General features: G+C 41.2%; 3 protein-coding genes across 3 annotated transcripts; 2 read left to right on the forward strand and 1 right to left on the reverse strand.

The window, feature by feature from the left end:
* Positions 1–921: 921 nt before the first annotated feature.
* Positions 922–2,119, reverse strand: LOC117058417 (heterogeneous nuclear ribonucleoprotein A1-like). The gene is given in 2 exon segments (XM_033169581.1): positions 922–1,102; positions 1,105–2,119. Coding segments are annotated over 2 exon segments (1,095 nt in total). The 5' UTR covers positions 2,078–2,119; the 3' UTR covers positions 922–980.
* LOC117057583 (vomeronasal type-2 receptor 26-like) lies at positions 2,076–9,966 on the forward strand. Its single transcript, XM_033168427.1, has 6 exons — positions 2,076–2,086; positions 2,336–2,627; positions 3,407–4,264; positions 5,154–5,381; positions 6,225–6,351; positions 9,056–9,966. The coding sequence occupies exons 1-6, from the start codon at positions 2,076–2,078 to the stop codon at positions 9,964–9,966; spliced, it is 2,427 nt and encodes an 808-aa protein (XP_033024318.1).
* Positions 9,967–10,970: 1,004 nt separating this feature from the next.
* Positions 10,971–17,874, forward strand: LOC117057584 (vomeronasal type-2 receptor 26-like). Its single transcript, XM_033168428.1, has 6 exons — positions 10,971–11,263; positions 12,382–12,673; positions 13,451–14,299; positions 15,304–15,525; positions 15,814–15,940; positions 16,973–17,874. Exons 1-6 carry the CDS (start codon positions 10,971–10,973, stop codon positions 17,872–17,874), a joined length of 2,685 nt encoding a protein of 894 aa, XP_033024319.1.
* The last annotated feature ends 966 nt before the right edge of the window (positions 17,875–18,840 follow it).

Raw genomic sequence — 18,840 nt, forward strand, 5'->3', positions numbered from 1 at the left:
AAGACAATAGTATGGATTTTAACCTCTCCCCTGACAATGTTGTGCAAAAGTGCATGCAGAAGTATTAGCAGAATGAAGAGTTAACAATAGAAAGAGAATTTGAGATTGTACAGGGGAAATGGTAAGAAAAGTTGATGTATCATACCCTTGGATGGTGCAAAATATATTTAAGGATAGAGTTGTCTTCTAAACTAACTCTGAACAGAGAGAGGGTCTCCACCTCTTTGTTGACTGGCACAGAACCTGTGCTGTCTTGATGACTTTCTTAATGGGACATCACCTTCTTTTTTTCTTCCTAATCACCCTTCCCCCAAGAAATTCTCTTGTCAGGAAACTGGCTTGGCTTGTATGTTAAAAATGACTTGATCTAGGAATAAGCAGGATCCAGTCAACCCCCGTAACTCATAAACAGGTGATGGAGGAGTGCAAAATCGGCTAAAATATGTCCATAAATATAAATATTGATTATTGCCTCATAAGAAATGGTTTTAAATAGAGGGTGAATTGAATGGGTGGAGGGAGGAGGTTGAAGGAGAAGTGGAAAGAAGAGCTAATTTGTATGTGGCTAGGGGGCTCAATTTGGACAGTTCTGCCAAGGGCGCAAGATCACCTAGCTACAGTTCTGCTCATAACACTATGTTCTTTTTTTTTTTTTTAAGACGCATTTATTCAGCATCATGATCAGTCTATTACAGTTAGCAATCAACAGCATGGGCGTGAAAAATAATAATAATCTACATAAAAGCCTTGTTGGAATGCTTTGCACTTTCCACAGAACACAAAAAACTAAAATATCCTGTTACAGATAGCCACAAATACAGTCCTGATGTTTGCAAACAAGCGCTTGTCTAACACATGTCTTCATGACACAGTTCTACCCTACCACAACTGTGTTTGGCTGAGTTCACAACTGTGGTAACCTGTAGCTTCCCTGTCACTTCTCTGGCTCTCCTCTCCTGCTAAGCTTTGTTTCCTAGGAATTAAAACCGCCTTCCGCCGCCATAGCTACTGCAACTACCAGAGCCACCGTAGCCACCCCCACTTCCACCATATGGCCCAGAGCTCCTGCCTCCAACGTTTCCTCCTTTCATGGGCCCAAAGACTGGTTGTTGTAACTGCCAAAGTCATTGTAGCTTCCACCGCCTCCAAAGCTGCTTCCCCCACTGCCACCACCAAAGCCGCCACCTCCATTGTTATAGCCGTCATAGCTGCCACTGCTGCCATAACCCCTGCTTCCTCCAGAGTATCCGGGGCCACTACCACCATAGCCATCATTGCCAAACCCATTGTAGCCATCTCCACTGCCTCCATAGCCACCACCACCACCTCCGCCACTGCGACTACCAAACCCTCCACGGCCACCAAAGCTGCTGCCATGGTGGAAGTTCTCACCACCACTAAATCCACCTCCACGTCCACTCCCAAAGCTGCCAGAGCTACTACAACCTCTTTGGCTGGATGAGGCACTGGCCATTTCCTGCTTTGACAAGGCTTTCCTGACTTCACATTTATGCCCATTCACAGTATGGTATTTCTGAATGACAATTTTGTCCACAGAGTCATGTTCATCAAAAGTAACAAAGGCAAACCCCCTCTTCTTGCCACTGCCACGGTCAGTCATTATCTCAATAACTTCAATTTTGCCATACTGTTCAAAGTAGTCCCTTAAGTGGTGCTCTTCTGTATCTTCTTTAATTCCCCCAACAAAGATTTTTTTTTTTTTTTTTACTGTTAAATGGGCTCCAGGCCTTTGAGAGTCCTCTCTGGATACAGCTCTTTTTGTTTCAACAACTCTCCCATCAACTTTGTGGGGCCTGGCATTCGTGGCAGCATCAACCTCTTCCACTGCCGAGTAAGTGACACATCCAAAGCCCCTGGAGTGCTTAGTGTTTGGGTCTCGCATCACCACACAGTCTGTAAGTGTGCCCCATTGTTCAAAATGATTGCGAAGGCTTTCATCTGTTGTCTTGAAACTTAGGCCTCCAATGAACAGTTTGCGTAGCTGTTCGGGTTCTTTGGGGGATTCGTGAGGAGACATATCGCACCCGTAATCGGACGATCCCTCAGACTTCGACATGGTGGCGGCGTAATTACAGGCAAGGCCTAGCCCGGTTTTCCCCATAACACTATGTTCTGAAACATTATCTTCTGAAAAACACAGATATTATTTGAGCTTTTCCTTTATTACATACACTACCTTAGGATATGGATTTGCTATAAAGGATTGCATCTAAATACCATAACAAAGAACAATGAAGTAGATGTAGAAGACCACTGCAAAGATTTTACAAGGCCTGGCATTTCCTTATGATTAAAAATGCATCTTTAATTCTAGTGTTATTCCTAAGAATTATCAACATATCCTGGCATTGGCATTGGCAGTAAAGGAAATTAATGAAAATCCTCAGATCTTACCCAATATCACTTTGGGTTTTCATATCTACGATAGCTATTTCACTGCTAAATGGACATATCATGCCACAATTCTCTTAATATACACCTTGAGAAGATTTGTTCCCAGCTACAAGTGTGATGTTCAGAATAACTTGTTTGGAATCATTGGAGGGCTAGACCCCTTAACCTCACTTCATGTTGCAAATATTGTGGACATTTACAAGATCCCACAGGTAGAGTGCATTTGTATGTTGTCCATATATCATATTTTTCAGATTTTTTGATTTGGAGAGAATGATACGGGTGAATTTGGAATATATACATGGGTGTTAATTTATGTAAATGTGAACTTCAGATTAAGGGGAATTTATGGGTCACCTGCAAATTAAAACCAAGAAAAAATGACCAACCCCAATAGCCTTCCAAGTCTCCTTGTCCTTTTAATAACAAAAGTTATTTAAATATTGCAATAGAATAGTGAATTAATTAATTGTACATAAACATTAACTGAAAAAGGTTCAAGTTAACATGACACATATTAAGTAAGTTCTTTAAAAACTGGGGGGGGGGGAACCAACACCTCCACTTTGTTGGGACTTCAGTATGAGGTGAGGGGACATTTTATCTGATGCTGCTGTCCTGTTGAAAATATCAATAACTTGTGACTAACTCCAAAATGTAAACTCTTTTCTGGTGCAAATATGAGTTAAATGCAGACAGTCCTGCCAAACTCCTGCCCCCATACCTGCTATTAATTAGGGATGGGTGGGTCAGTGGTCTGGTCCATGTAAATTTCAATTGTTCTTTTCTCAGCTTTGAACCCATCAGAAGTTGTGAGTCAGTGTTTTCAACCTTAGCAACCGGTCTATTGCATTGGAAATCTTCCACTTCCACTTATAGGGTTATTGTAAAGATTGTTGACAAAATATATGTAAATGAACACTGAAAAGTAATACATGTAAATGACATTTTCATTGCATCTATTCCCCCATTCACACCCATTCATTTTTAGCTCATATATGGTTCTGCTCCAGTGATGAATGACAAAACTCCTGGCCTACCCTTCTATCAGATGGCTCCCAAGGAAATGCTTCAGTATGAGGGAATTCTGTCTGTGCTCCTGCAGTTTAGGTGGTTGTGGATTGGGCTCCTTACTTTCAGTGATGAGAATGGAGACAGATTCCTGCAAACTGTGTTGCCACTTTTTGCCAAGAATGGCATCTGTTTTGCCTTCATAGAAAGGAGTCGAACATTTTCTTTTGTCACAAAAATACATGATATGATGAAAAGGGGGGCAAAAATACATGATACCATCATTGATAGTAATGCCAACATAGTAGTGCTTTATGGCGAATCTTACACCATTGCACTTTTGAGGTGGTTTCCATATTTGTCAGAACAAGAAAATATAAGAAATAAACCCAAAGGCATAGTATGGATAATAACAGCCCAGGCGGACCTCACTTCAATGGTCTATCAGAGGACATGGGATACAGAAATAATCCATGGATCTCTCTCATTTACAATTCACTCCAATGATCTGCCAATATTTCAACAATTTGTTGCCAGCAGAAACCCATCCAGCACAACAGGAGATGGTTTTATCAAGGACTTCTGGCAACAGACTTTTGGCTGTGTTTTCCCAACTGCAGATGCAGGAGAGGTGAATGGAGATATTTGTACAGGTGAGGAGAAGCTGGAGAGTCTTCCTGGGACCTTTTTTGAAACGAGTATGACTGGACACAGCTATAGCATCTACAATGCTGTCTATGCATTATCTCATGCTTTACATGCTATGTCCTCATCTAGAGTCAAATATGGTGCAATGGTGGACAAAGGACAGAAACATCAGAATCAACACTTGTGGCAGGTAAAGTGCCATATCTCTGATTGTAAGAGCAGGAATCAAAATGCCTAAGAAACTGTCTTCCCAAGCTCTGCATGGGTTCAAGCCCCATGTTGAGCAAAAAGATCTCTGCATTGCAGGGGACTGGGCTACATGACCCTCATGGCCTCGTTCAGCTCTATGATTCTGTGATTCCTAAAAGCTGCTAATATGGCACATAGTTCATGGAACCAAAATATACTGGGTGTTGTGTGTGTTTTGTTTATGAAGTTTTAAGACCCCTTGTGTACAATGTTATTTTTTTTATTCATGTGTTATCCCATGCATGCTTAAAACAGTTTCCCCCACATAATAATGAGTTGTTTTATTTAATTTATTGTATTTCTATAACAATTCACTTTACGAAGTAAAAATGCATAAAAATAAATGAAATCATGCAGATTTTACATACTAAAAGTATTCATCTAGAGGACAAGTAATCTAAAACTGTAGAAAATATATAGTAAAAATAATTGCTGGCTCCACCAAATATGAGTTGAATTTACTTTTAGCATAATTCTCTCTCTCTCTCTCTCTCTCTCTCTCTGTGTGTGTGTGTGTGTGTGTGTGTGTGTGTGTGTACTGTACACACACACACACACGATCAATCACTCCACACATCCAAAGTCATCCTGTAGTGATTTACAAAAATAAAAGGGGGGAAATGCATTGAAATTCATACAGTACTACAAATATTAATTATTGAATGTGTTCTTTCAAAGCACAAGTCAACTAAAAAAAGCAGCACAAAACACACACAAAATATGCAATGCAGGGAAGGGAATGGCAAAAGAAATGAATTTTCAGTCATCTAAGGCAAACATACCTCATTCTGCACTTATTTTCTAACTTAAACTTTTTGTCTTCACTTCAGCTCCATCATTTTCTGAAAGGTGTATTTTATAACAACAGTGCTGGGGATAGTGTCTCCTTTGACCAGGATGGGGAATTAGCAGCTGGATTTGACATTATTAATTGGATTTTTTCCTCCAATCAGTCCTTTAGTAAGTTGAAAGTTGGGAGGGTGGATCCACAGGCTCCTCCAGATCAAGTGTGCACCATCAACAAGGACATCATAACCTGGCACAGGGGCTTTAACCAGGTACAGTTGATTGTCAACAATTTGAGAAGCATACTGCATACTCAATTTTGAAGGAAGATTTCCCTAAAGATAGACATTTGGAATACCGCTGGTTTAAGACAGTGTTTTTCAACCTTTTTTGGGCAAAGGCACACTTGTTTCATGAAAAAAATCACGAGGCACACCACCATTAGAAAATGTTAAAAAATTTAACTCTGTGCCTATATTGACTATATATAAAGTAATTTTCCCACGGCACACCAGGCAACATCTCACGGCACACTAGTGTGCCGCGGATCAGTGGTTGAAAAACACTGGTTTAAGATAATTGAAATGAGCTTAGATTAACCCAGCAGCAATTTACTAACTCTCGACTGCCAAGGATTCTCATCACAGTACTGCCACTTCCCCATCTTTTATCAGCTTCAGATTCTGCAATGACCTTATTGACAGCAAGTGCATAATTTATCTGGAGACTTGATATCAACAGCATAGCTTTCAGTGTTTCTTGGAACTCTTAGCAACTATACAACTACACCTTCCACACCTTTTGTGATACTGATCCATATTTCTATAACCAAGGGCATTCAGAGCAAATACAGGCCAAAGTGCCTGTTGCACCTCACAGTGGAAACAGTTGAAAATGAAACTAGTTGGGTGTATATTTTACTCCCATTATCCCACCTGTCCAGATGAGGAGCAATCAGGATTTCAACATTTCACCTCTGGGTGGGTTGAAGCCAAATAATAGCAGCCTTCATGACAGCTAGATAACATATTGCAGGTCCCCCACATCTTGAGAATTCTTAGGTCATTTTTCCTCCTGATTATTATTTTATCCCTTTTTTATGTTTGGAACATTAGGCCCAGCCTATTTCTCTATGTTCTGAGAGCTGCCATCCTGGTTCTAGCAAGAAAGTGAAAGAAGGGGAGCCATTTTGCTGCTATGATTGCATCCCATGTCCAGAAGGAAAGATTTCAGACCAGATGGGTAAGAAATAGCATGTAGAACCGTATCACAGAGATGTGCCTGACTGCCTTCTCTCCAATTTGATTCTTAGAAGCTTGGATAGTTTCTTGAGCACCAGTGAGCAATAACGGATGAAACATTCATAAATCCAGCATTTTTATATGCAGTTTCTCAACCAGATATATGACCATTGTATTACATTTTATTTGGATTTGCATTTGGAGATGAAAGAATGGCTGAATAGTATGGTTTCCCAAGCCTTAAAAAGCTTGTGTCTCTACACACATAAATGCAGTCCTCTGATGGACACGGTATGGAGCTTGAGGGTGCTCATGGACTCATCAATGCCTGGAGAAGTACATGTAGTGACGGTGGCCAAGAGTGATTTGTTGCAAGCTCTGACTGGAATGCAAGTAGCAGGTCAAGTTATTTCCATGCCAATACACCTAAGATGGAACTGGAGAGGGTGCAAAATGTGACTAGAAAATCAAACACATAAATCTAATTCAGGGGTCAGCAAACTTTTTCAGCAGGGGGCCAGTCCACGGTCCCTCAGACCTTGTGTGGGGCTGCACTATCAATCGATTTATTTATTGCATTAGCCATATGGCCGTAGCACGTAGTAAAAGACCAGGACGTGGCCTGGCACGATTATACAAAAAATACAACAGATACAGTTAAAACATTGGAGGTAAAGTCGTGCTGGAAAATACAAATAAAATAAAAAGCAATAGCAGGGCATGACGACAGAGTTCATGTCAGGAAGATACATAGGACTAAGGCTAAGGGAAGTTAGCCAAAAAGGTGGTCCTGAGTTTCAGGGCCTGTAATATGTAGATGGCCACTCCACGTGAAATCAAGGGATTGGCATCTACCAGTAAGTATTTCATGCAGTCAACGTCCCTGGCGATAGTCAGCGGGATTAGAAGGAGAAGCCTAGGTCTTATTGAGGCATATAGTGGGCAGTAGAAGAAGAAGTGAATAAAGTCCTCTATCTTTCCCTTGTTGCATGGGCAGAGTCGAAGATCCAGAGGAGTATTGGAAAATACACCCTGCAAGAATGCTGTGGGAATGGCATGAAATCGAGCTAGTGTAAAGGCCCTTCTTAGCGTAGGATTTATCAGATCACTCAGATAGTGGGCCAGAGATCTAACTGCCTTCACGCAAGGGAACCACGTGGAGAGTCTGGCCGCATTAGATAGATTTTGATCAAGGGCATCATCCTTGTGGGGGGCTGCACTATATTTTGAAAAAGAAAGAAAGAAAAAGAACCAATTCCTATGCCCCACAAATAACCCAGAAATGTGTTTTAAATAAAAGGACACATTCTACTCATGTAAAAACACGCTGATTCCTGGACCGTCCGCGGGCCAGATTTAGAAGGCAATTGGGCTAGATCCGGGCCCTGGGCCTTAGTTTGCCTACCCATGATCTAATTCAACACCACTAGGTTTCCTGGTCGAATGGAAAATTCTCTGGATGAGACTCACACAATGCAATATTCACATGGCTATTTTGCTAAGCCAATAAAACACTACCGGGTTGCTGCCACCAGAGCTAGATGTGGAACCCCATCACATGACTATTTTGAAGACATTTTAGAAAGTTCATGTAGTTTAGAAGGGTAATTGTTCAGAAAGATACATTGGCCACGTCTCCCCTTAATTCAACAAGCTGGTTTGAGCCATGGTTTGGGCCATGAAAAAGCCTACATTGGATTTGGCTAGTGGGCTGGATCGTTTTCTCAACTACCTCCTTATGTGACAACAAGGGCGCGGGTGGCACTGTGGTCTAAACCACTTATCCTCTTGGGCTTGCTGATTGTAATGTTGTCAGTTCAAATCCACACGACAGGGTGAGCTCCTGTTGCTCTATCCCAGCTCCTGCCAACCTACCAGTTCGAAAACATACCAGTGTGAGTAGATAAATAGGTACCGCTGTGGCGGGGAGGTAAACAGCATTTCCATGTGCTCTGGCTTCCATCACAGTGTTCTGTTGCACCAGAAGTGGCTTAGTGATGCTGGCCACATGACCCAGAAAGTTGTCAGCAGACAAACGCGGCTCCCTCGGCCTGAAAGATGAGTGTCACACCCAATAGACAAGTTCAACTGGACTTAAACGTCCAGTGGTCCTTACCTTTACCTTTTACCTTACCTTACCTTACCTTACGTGACAAGTTTGACAAGTGGGGGGGGGATTCATCACTCAGTCAATGCTATCACAATGTTTTCAGATGACCCAATTTTTCCAGGATGGATTATTAGCTAATCCTCATTACAAAGCAGAGCACATTAAAGTCCAAACTATCAGCTCTGCACAGGACTGATTAGCACTCCTTACCAATTCTCATTGACAGCCTCATCTTTACCTGATTTATTTCAGGTGTAGGGCAGGTAGATCATAGATCATAGATTCTTAGAGTTGGAAGGGACCGTGAGCATCATCCAGTCCAACCTCCTGCAATGCAGGAATCTTTTGCACAATGTGGGCTTGAACCCATGGCCATGAGATCAACAGTGAAAGTCCTGTGAACTAATCTCGGAGGTCTGGTGAGCCAAGAGGCCTATGGGCTAGAGGTTCCCCACCCATGCCATAGATGAAATTGATCTCAATTCTATCAGAAAGCTCATATACAGTTAAGAACAGTGGGAAGAACATTGTATGTCGTTGTGCTTTCTGATATTTTTATTTTTTGAGATGAAGACTATTATCTTTTCTTTCTCAGATATGAATGACTGCCATAAATGCACAGAGGGAAATTATCCAAACAGAAACCAGAATTCATGCATTGTCAAGCATATAAGCTTTCTGTCTTACAAGGAACCTTTGGGGCTTACTTTAGCCTCTCTTGCTTTTTGCTTTTCTTTGATCACAGCTTCAGTGCTTGTAATATTTTTGAAACTCCATAATACTCCAATTGTCAAAGCAAACAACCGGGAGCTCACTTATACTCTCCTCATCTCCCTCCTGCTCTGCTTCCTTTGTGTTTTGCTGTTCATTGGACAACCTAATAAGGTGACCTGTATCATCCGGCAAGCTGCTTTTGGCATCATCTTCTCAGTGGCTGTATCTTGTGTGCTGGCAAAAACCACCACAGTAGTTCTGGCTTTCATGGCCACCAAACCAGGATCCAAAATGAGGAAATGGGTGGGTAAAACACTGACCAATTCTATTGTTTTCTCCTGCTCCCTTATTCAAGCAAGCATTTGTACTTTATGGCTAGCAACATCTCCACCATTCCCAGATGCTGACAGACATTCAATAATGGATGAAATTGTACTAGAGTGTAATGAAGGATCCGTGATTATGTTCTACTGTGTCTTGAGCTACATGGGCTTCCTGGCAATTGTCAGTTTAATTATAGCATTCTTTGCTCGGAAGCTGCCTGACAGTTTTAATGAGGCTAAGTTTATCACTTTCAGCATGCTGGTCTTTTGCAGTGTTTGGTTGTCCTTTGTTCCAACTTACCTGAGTTCTAATGGAAAATACATGGTAGCTGTGGAGATCTTTTCAATCTTAGCCTCCAGCCTTGGCTTGCTGGTTTGCATCTTTTCCCCCAAATGTTATATAATTGTGCTGAGACCTGAGCTGAACAACAAGGATCGGCTAATCAGAAGAAAATCTGAAGGGGTTTAGTCATGTGTGCATTTTGTTAAATCTGTGTATTCTGTGTGTATTTGCAAAATTTTTGCATCTTTACTTTGAAGCCTAAACTGCATAATAATAAGTTGCAGCTAATAGGAAGGAAGTATTGAAGAATGCAAATGTTTGTTCATTGAGCTTTACTTTGCAATCCAGGGAGGAGAGGCTAAAAGCCCTGAGTTTCCTCTTAACCATTGCTTGATACAACTTTCTCAAAGCTGACCCTTTGTTTTAATATTTCAGTGGAAAACTGAATCAAGATTAAAGGAAAACTGTGATGTAAAAATATTGGCACACACACACATTACAGAAATCACCCTCAGGTGGCTTCTAGTGACCAGATGAGGGAAACATGCATTGCCTACTCTTAGGCAAAGTGAGTTGGAAGTTTGCCATGTCTCCCTCTCATGAAAGAAGTAGAAGTAATATTTCAATCTTTCCAGAAAAATCATTTCCAAATCAGTCAAATCCTATGATCAAGGATTTAAATTTCCCCTCTAGCCCTATGGCAGTAACCTTTATTTCTAATGTATTTTCTTTGCTTTGGTTCAATCCAAGCCTACATCACAATTTCTATCCAAATAAGTACAAAGTCAAAAATTCTACTAACACACACACACACAAATATTTTCATAAGAAATGCTACATAGAATTCCTGCGTTTTATTTGGTGGGTTCCTTAGCCTTTAATTATCATAAAGGTTGTAATTAACATGGATGCTTGTCCAAAAAAAAAAAAAAAAAAAAAAAAAACACAGGAAAAAAACACCAAATCACTATGGACATTCAGTTAACACTAAAAACAACAGGAAAAAACCCTCCCCCATAACACCATCTGTGAAGGATAATTCCATAAATATATGCTCTATATTTTAGATAGGGACTAGGGACAGGAGCACATATACCAATAATGTCACTAATATTCGAGTTTAGGGATCTAGATTTCATTCTTGATACAAGACTATCTGAACATTCAGATCAGAGAATGCAATCATAGAGATGTTCCTGACAGTGTTACAGATTGAAAAAGGGAAATCTGCACATATAAAGGAACGATTAGCATATGTAATGAGTATGGTGGTACTAGGGGCTTTGCTGCTGGTAATGCTTCCTCAAATGGCATGCAAGGCTCACATTCTCAAGTGCAGGTTCCAATATCCACACCATCCTTTCCACAAATATCATCAGGATGGAGACCTTATAATTGGCGCCATTGCTTCTCAAAGCTTCATTGTCTCCAGTTCAATAGACTTCACAGAAGAACCCCCTCCAACACTGCATGAAGAATTTGCGTAAGGATTTATAAGTTTATTTTCAGTTTCATTTGATTCCCTTTCCCCCTTTTTTCCAGGGGGAGTATCATAGTGAGATCAGATCCAGGACCTACAGCCTCTTAAAACTTACTTTAATAGTGTACAGCCCCATAAGATGTGCTAGTATCCCTGTTAAAGAATGGGTCTTTGACACCAGGGAAAGGGCAATTATCACTTTCTCACATCCCATTTTCTAAATCTGAATTGCTGTAGTCGAACTAACTGCCTCTTTAGTATGTGAAGATGCACTATTTGAAAGTGTGGGGGGGGGCACCACCAGGACACAGTGTTCTGAATCTGATTTCTCCATTTTAACTTCTATTAACATTTTAAAAAATGAATTGAGAGTCTGATCAAGGATTTTAAGAGAAAACCTTTAAGAGAAAACCCATAAACAGTTGTGTTTGCTGTAAATATCTGAACTTTGTTAATGAGTATAAAGGATCTTGAAAGGCAACAAGAGTGGGGAAGGAATTTGTGTGGGAGACAAAGAGCATACTCATACCTTTATCTCTGTTCAACAGCCCAGCTCACTTTCAGCAAATGAAAGCAGCTACCATCTAATTCTTCATGTCAAAGACCTGCATATTAAAATATATTTGTTCCTCCATTCAGTTTTATTTCATTTTCTTCAGGGGCAGATTTAGGGGAATGCAACTGGACTGGGAATGGGGTGCAAGAATCAGGGGGTGCCAAATTTTGCCATTGCACAAAGCACCACTGAAATTTGAGACCCCAAGGTCTGCCACTATTTTATTGTACAATTCTGTCATTGATTTTTTAATTGTCATAAATATCTATACACACCTATCTGCAGGAGTGCCAGCATGGTCCCGCAGTGTGCATGGCCTTTCACCAAAATTTGTGGGTGCCCGGCCCTTCATGGGGAATTTTGTGGGTGCTCTGGAACCAAGGGAGCCCAGTCAGGGAGCTGGCACCTGTTGCTGTCTGTTTATGGGATATTAAAAAAAAAAGAATTAAATAATAAGAAATTGGGTGATTGATGCTGCTAGTAGAATAGTTCACGATGGCAAAGAGTAGCTATGCATTTGTCATTGTTGTTATATTTTTTCTATACAAAATTCCACTCTCCTTAGTGTGGTACCAAAGAATTACCAGCACATCCTGGCCTTGGCCTTCACAGTAAAGGAGATAAATGAAAACATTAGGATCTTGCCCAATGTCACCTTGGGCTTCCACATTTATGACAGCTATTTCAATGCAAAGTCAACCTATCATGCCACAATGCTACTTACATCCGCGCTGGAGAGATTTGTCCCCAATTACATATGTGATGTCAGGAATAATCTAATAGCAGTCATTGGGGGACTGGACTCCCATATCTCCCTTCATGTGGCAAATGTTTTGGATATTTACAAGATTCCACAGGTAAAATATATGTCTTATTGTTGTAACTGTTTTGTTCTAGCAACGCGGAGTGCATGGCAAACAACAGATAAGGCAAGTCCGCACCCCAAGGATCTTCCAGTGCAAAATGGATGCAGAGCAATGGGTTAAATTGTAACATAGTTAGGAAGGGGAATAATATGTTATGAACCCTGTTACTCATACTTCGTCATAGTTACAGTAAGGGCAAGTTGATGTTCGAAAATCTTCCTGGAAAAGGTGAAATTTGAGGATGAAATTACAAGAGACAAGGAAGGTTGTTGCATGCAGGAAAGCATGAAGGAATAATTGTGGGGAGTTTCAGTAAAGAATATTTTTGAATGACTGGAGGTGGTGAAGCTCAGAAAGTGATGGTCAAAGGAAGAAGCTCCTAAGAGATTTTTATTTTATTTTTTGACCTTCAATCAAAGCAAAAACAAAACAAAAAACCCCAAACTGCAACCACCTCAGTTTGTAGTCTTATTGGGCTCTTCATCCACTGTCTCTGTCTCTCTGATGACTGCAGTGATTTAACAATGAATAAATGGGACTAATGGGAGTGGTGAAATGCCCAATACAAGTCTCCCTAAAATGTGGAACCAATAGATTGCCAAAGGGAAGATATCTCAGTACCAAATATTTAGAAGAAATGTTTAAAGTGTACACCTACTTTGCAGGGTACACTATTCATATAAATCTATGGAATTTCTTTGAATACCTAAGAGTTTTACAGAAATGCTATTATCTTATTTTCAATCTCTACTCTTCATTTATCTTTAGCTAATATATAGCCCTGCTCCAGTGATGAATGATAAAACTCCAGGCCTTCCATTCTACCAGATGGTCCCCAAGGAAATGATTCAGTATAAGGGGATTCTCTATTTACTCCTGTATTTTGGGTGGAAGTGGATTGGACTCATTGTAATGGATACCTCAGATGGAGAAAGGTTTGTGCAAACTGTGGTTCCAATGTTTTCCCAGAATGAGATCTGTTTTGCTTTCATAGAAAGAATTCCGACATTGACTTTTGTCACAGACATTAAATACGTGATGGAAGATGGTGCAAAAATACACGATAAAGTGATGGGCAGCAAAGCCAATGTCATAGTGGCCTATGGGGAGTCTTACTCCATGGCTTTTTTCAGATTTCTTCCATATCTATCACAGCAAGAAAGCATGGCAAATAAACCAAAAGTGTGGATAGCAACAGCCCAGGTGGAACATACTGCATTTGTTCTTCAAAAGACCTGGGATGATGAACTATTCTATGGTGCTCTTGCCTTCAAAATTCACTCCAGTGAACTCCCACTGTTTCACCAGTTTGTTGAGAGCACAAACCCATCCAGCACCACAGGAGATGGTTTCATAAGGGACTTTTGGCAAAATGCCTTTGGCTGTGTATTTCCAATTCAAGCTCTGGATGAACAGAAGGGGGATATCTGCACTGGGAAGGAGAAACTGGAAAGTCTTCCTGATTCTTTTTTTGGTATCAGCATGACTGGTCACAGCTACAGCATCTACAATGCTGTCTATGTTGTGGCCCATGCTTTACATAAAATGTCATCATCTGTATGCAGATCAGTGATGAAGGAAGGTGGACAGACACTTCACAGCCAACTGCCATGGCAGGTAATGAACTTAACATTGTCAGATAAAACACAATATTATGGAGATATAGTAGTTCATGAACTGTGACTAGATGTTTGCTGGTTTTCCTCCTGTGGTCTCCATTTCATCTTCATTCCTGTTCCCAAAACCGGAAAGAAAAAATTAGTTCCTATCTCAGTCAACCATCTTTCCTTTCCTCTTTGTGATCTATGAAGATCACATAAATTGAGAGGATGTTGTAGTGTTTTTGACTGACACAGTGTTCTCTCCACTAACAACAGTGTCATTAAGGGCAGAAATTGATGGGCACCTCAGCCACACATTAGATTCACTCATAAATAAATTTGTATTATTTTCCTTCCTTGAAATGACAGATTGATTATTTTTTATGGTGGGATTGATTATTTTTTATGGCGGATAGCTGCTCAAATATGTCTTAGAAAAATTAAATTTGGTAGAAGAATACTCTGCCCTATGATTTTTCCCTGTTGAGGTGAAGGTAAATTAATTGTGCACATTTGTGTGGCTGTGGAGTTGAGAGCCAGTGTGGTGTAGTGGTTAAGAGTGGTAGACGCGTAATCTGGTGAACCGGCTTTGCGTCTCCGCTCCTCCACATGCAGCTGCTGGGTGACCTTGGGCTAGTCACACTTCTCTGAAGTCTCTCAGCCCCACTCACCTCACAGAGTGTTCGTTGTGGGGGAGGAAGAGAAAGGAGAATGTTAGCTGCTTTGAGACTCCTTAGGGTAGTGATAAAGCAGGATATCAAACCCAAACTCTTCTTCTTCTTCTTCTTCTTCTTCTTCTTCTTCTTCTTCTTCTTCTTCTTCTTCTTCTTCCAACTTTAAGATTAAGAATTGGCCTTTTCTCCTTCCATTTAACACCCCCCCAACAGACTCATAAACATGCAAACATCATAAAGCATTTATATGAATCTAGAATGTGGCCATACTTGGAATGCTCTATATAATAGTAATACTCGAATTTGCTTCCACAAGAACTAGTGATTGATGTTCTTTTCAATGCAGGTCCATTATTCCCTGAGAAGTGTCTCATTTAACAACAGTGCTGGGGACAAGGTTTCCTTTGACCAGAATGGACAGCTAGTAGCTGGATTTGATGTTATCAATTGGGTTAGTTCCCCAAACCAGTCTATAGTGAAAGTTGGGAGGATGGATCCCGAGGCTCCTCCAGACCAAGTGTTTACCATCAACAAAGATGCCATAACATGGCACAGCTGGTTTAACCAGGTAAAAGGCATCCATCAGCAATTTGTTAGCTGTTCTTTCATACCTCTGTAAGTACTAAGTCACCATCATGTTGTCTAAAATTTATTTTAAATATGAGCAAAAGAGATATATATGTGTAGAAACATATAGTAACTGACAATCTGAAATATAATTTTATTGATTTTGTATATGTGACAAGCCTGTTATAGTATTCTAGGACTGGTACAATATTGTGGGATGAAGCCATAACATAATCAACCCCATGTACTTTTCATATCAAAAGGCTTTCTCTCTCTTATTTATGATTAGGCACAGCCTCTTTCTGTGTGTACTGAGAGTTGCCATCCTGGTTCTAGGAAGAAAGTGAAGGAGGGAATGCCATTTTGCTGCTATGATTGCATCCCATGTCCAGAAGGGAAGATTTCAGACCATGAGGGTAAGATTGGGTAGAAAGATTGAATGCAATCCTGGAAAGCTTAAAGACCTAATTAATTTTCTTCTGGTTGGAATGGATGCAAACTAGACGAAAAATAAATATCATCTGTACATTTTTGTGGAATCATACATCCCTCCTTATAGTCAAATAGGTGTTCTGCCTAGATACTTGAAGGTAAACAAATTTATAGAGGTGGTGGCATGGGGCATGTGTCTTGTCCCCTCAGAAACTTCACCAGTTAAACCTCCTCCTCTCCTGACCTTTGTGTGATCAACAGGAAGCACTAAAAGTGCTTTCTGAATACATGCTTAAAAACCATGCCATGAACTGGAACCCTCATAATGTAGCATTCATTTTCATGAGGATACTTGTAAGCATAGGAGCCAACTCCAGGGGGCTCTGGGTGCTTGGGCACCCACAATAATATAATTGTGGGGGACAGACACCCACAAAGTCAGTGAGAAAAGTGGCAAGCAGCATCAGTGCTTTCTCCAGGACAGAAGCAGTTCAGTTCCACCCTCCACAGCCGGCAAATCTGCCTGCCTCCGAGTCCAAGCTCCTTCCTTTGGAAAAGGGTGCCTCGCCGGCTGCAGAGAGGAGGAGGAAAAAGAGTCAGAGGCCCTGACCGCCAAAATGCAGATCCTAAATAGTTATAATGTGATCATTTTTCTTATCCACACCCAGGGCTCAGAAGCAACAGGCTCCCTGTGCTTGGGTACGGAAGTGGTTTGAGTGTGGCCTTTTCTTTTGACACATTTCACACATGCTCAGAGGTGCCTGTAACTTAGGCCATTGACATTTTGGTGAGGTTGATAGTATTAACTGAGAGTGTGGATATAAATAATAACAACATTATGAACTCCATTATGAACTTTGAAACAGCTACTCTCAGAAAGTTGGGCAAACAAACACACACATACACAGTATACATATGGAGTGTGTGTGTGTGTGTGTGTGTGTGTGTAAGACATATGATATCTGGGAGATTTGTGACATTTATCCAAGACTGATATCACATATTTTCTTTTTCAGACATGAATTATTGTTACCAATGCACCGATGAAAATTACCCAAACAAAAACAGAGATTTATGTATTCCCAAGGCTGTAAGCTACTTGACATTTGAGGAACCATTGGGGTTCACTTTAGCCTGTTTGTCTCTTTTATTTTGTTTGATCACAACTCTCATGCTAGGGACATTCATGAAGCACCATGACACCCCTATTGTCAAAGCTAACAACCGGGACCTCACCTACACCCTCCTTTCCTCTCTGCTGATCTGCTTCCTTTGTGCTTTGCTATTCATTGGCCAACCTCAGAAGGTGACATGTCTCCTCCGGCAAACTGCTTTTGGCATTATCTTCTCAGTGGCTGTTTCTTCTGTACTGGCAAAGACCATCATGGTGTTTCTGGCTTTCATGGCCACGAAACCAGGATCCAGGATGAGGAAATGGGTGGGGAAAAAACAGGCATATTTCATAGTTGTTTCCTGCTCCCTTGTTCAAATGGGCATTTGTACTGTGTGGCTGGTGATATCTCCTCCATTCCCAGATGTTGATACACAGTCAGTGACTGAAGAAATTATACTAGAATGTAACGAGGGTTCTGCTATGATGTTTTATTTTGTTCTGAGTTACATGGGCCTGCTAGCTATTGTCAGTTTCACTGTGGCTTTCCTTGCCCGGAAGTTACCTGACAGTTTCAACGAAGCCAAGTTTATCACTTTTAGCATGTTGGTCTTTTGCAGTGTTTGGCTATCTTTTGTTCCTAGTTACTCCAGCACCAAAGGGAAATACATGGTAGCCGTGGAGATCTTTTCTATCTTAGCTTCCAGCTTTGGGTTGCTGGGCTGCATCTTTTTTCCAAAATGGTACATTATTTTATTGAGGCCTGAGCTGAATAACAAAGAAATGCTAATTAGAAGAAAGCGTTGAAAAAATTATCAGTCCGTATCTTTGATTCAGTGGTGTTTGTGCATTCATGAAACATTGGATATTTTGTTGCTTTATGAACCAACAACATGTGTGTGTACCAAACTCTTTTGTTTCAAATTGCTTCAGCATTTTTTCTGGAGTTCCTTAAACCACAAACACGCCTAAAAGTAACATTGTTTAGTCCACATTTTACCAGCTTCTCTGCAAGGATATCATGGGAGAAGTTTGACAAAAGCCTTGCTGAAATCAAGATGCGCTATATCCAGAGCATTTCCCAGATCAATAAAGATTGTAACTCTGAAGGAAGGAAGGAAGGAAGGGAGGAAGGAAGGAAGGAAGGAAGGAAGGAAGGAAGGACTGGCCTAATCAGGGGCAGAGGAAGCTGCTTCGCCACCCGGGGCAGCAAAGCCGGGGCGGAGTCACTCCGTAGTGCGTATGTGCAACGTCGCTACGTTTGATGCATGCATAGCGACGTTGCACATGCGTGCTACCAAGCAGAGGTGAACCAGGGAGGGGCATTAGCAGCCCAAGAGAATCCCGCCCCTCCCCTCCGCCCACAGCCCGAGCAGCAAAGAGCACACCGAGCCGGTTTGTGAGCCCTGCCACTGAGCATGGCTTTTTCCCGGCGTCCGCGGGGCTCGATTTGGGTGTTGCGCCAGGGGAGCTGCCCAGAGTGTCACCCCTTCCAGCCTGGAACCCGGGGCACCCTGCCCCCTTCACCCCCTTTCCTATGCCACTGGGCCTGACTTGTTCTTGTAAAACCCATGCTGGTTCTTAGTAATTACAGCATCCTTAGGTAATTGCTCAGAGACCAACTGTTTAATTATCTGTCCTAGGACCAGATCTGTTCTAGAATAAATCTGTCAATGTTGATTTCTCTCGGTTTCTTGGTTTTCCAATCTTAAATTCAGTTTTCTTTCCTCCCTTCTTTTTTTTGTATAGTAGATTTTTTATAAAAGGGGGGTA

This window comes from Lacerta agilis, chromosome 14, assembly GCF_009819535.1.
Source record: "Lacerta agilis isolate rLacAgi1 chromosome 14, rLacAgi1.pri, whole genome shotgun sequence".
Classification (NCBI taxonomy): Eukaryota; Metazoa; Chordata; class Lepidosauria; order Squamata; family Lacertidae; genus Lacerta; species Lacerta agilis.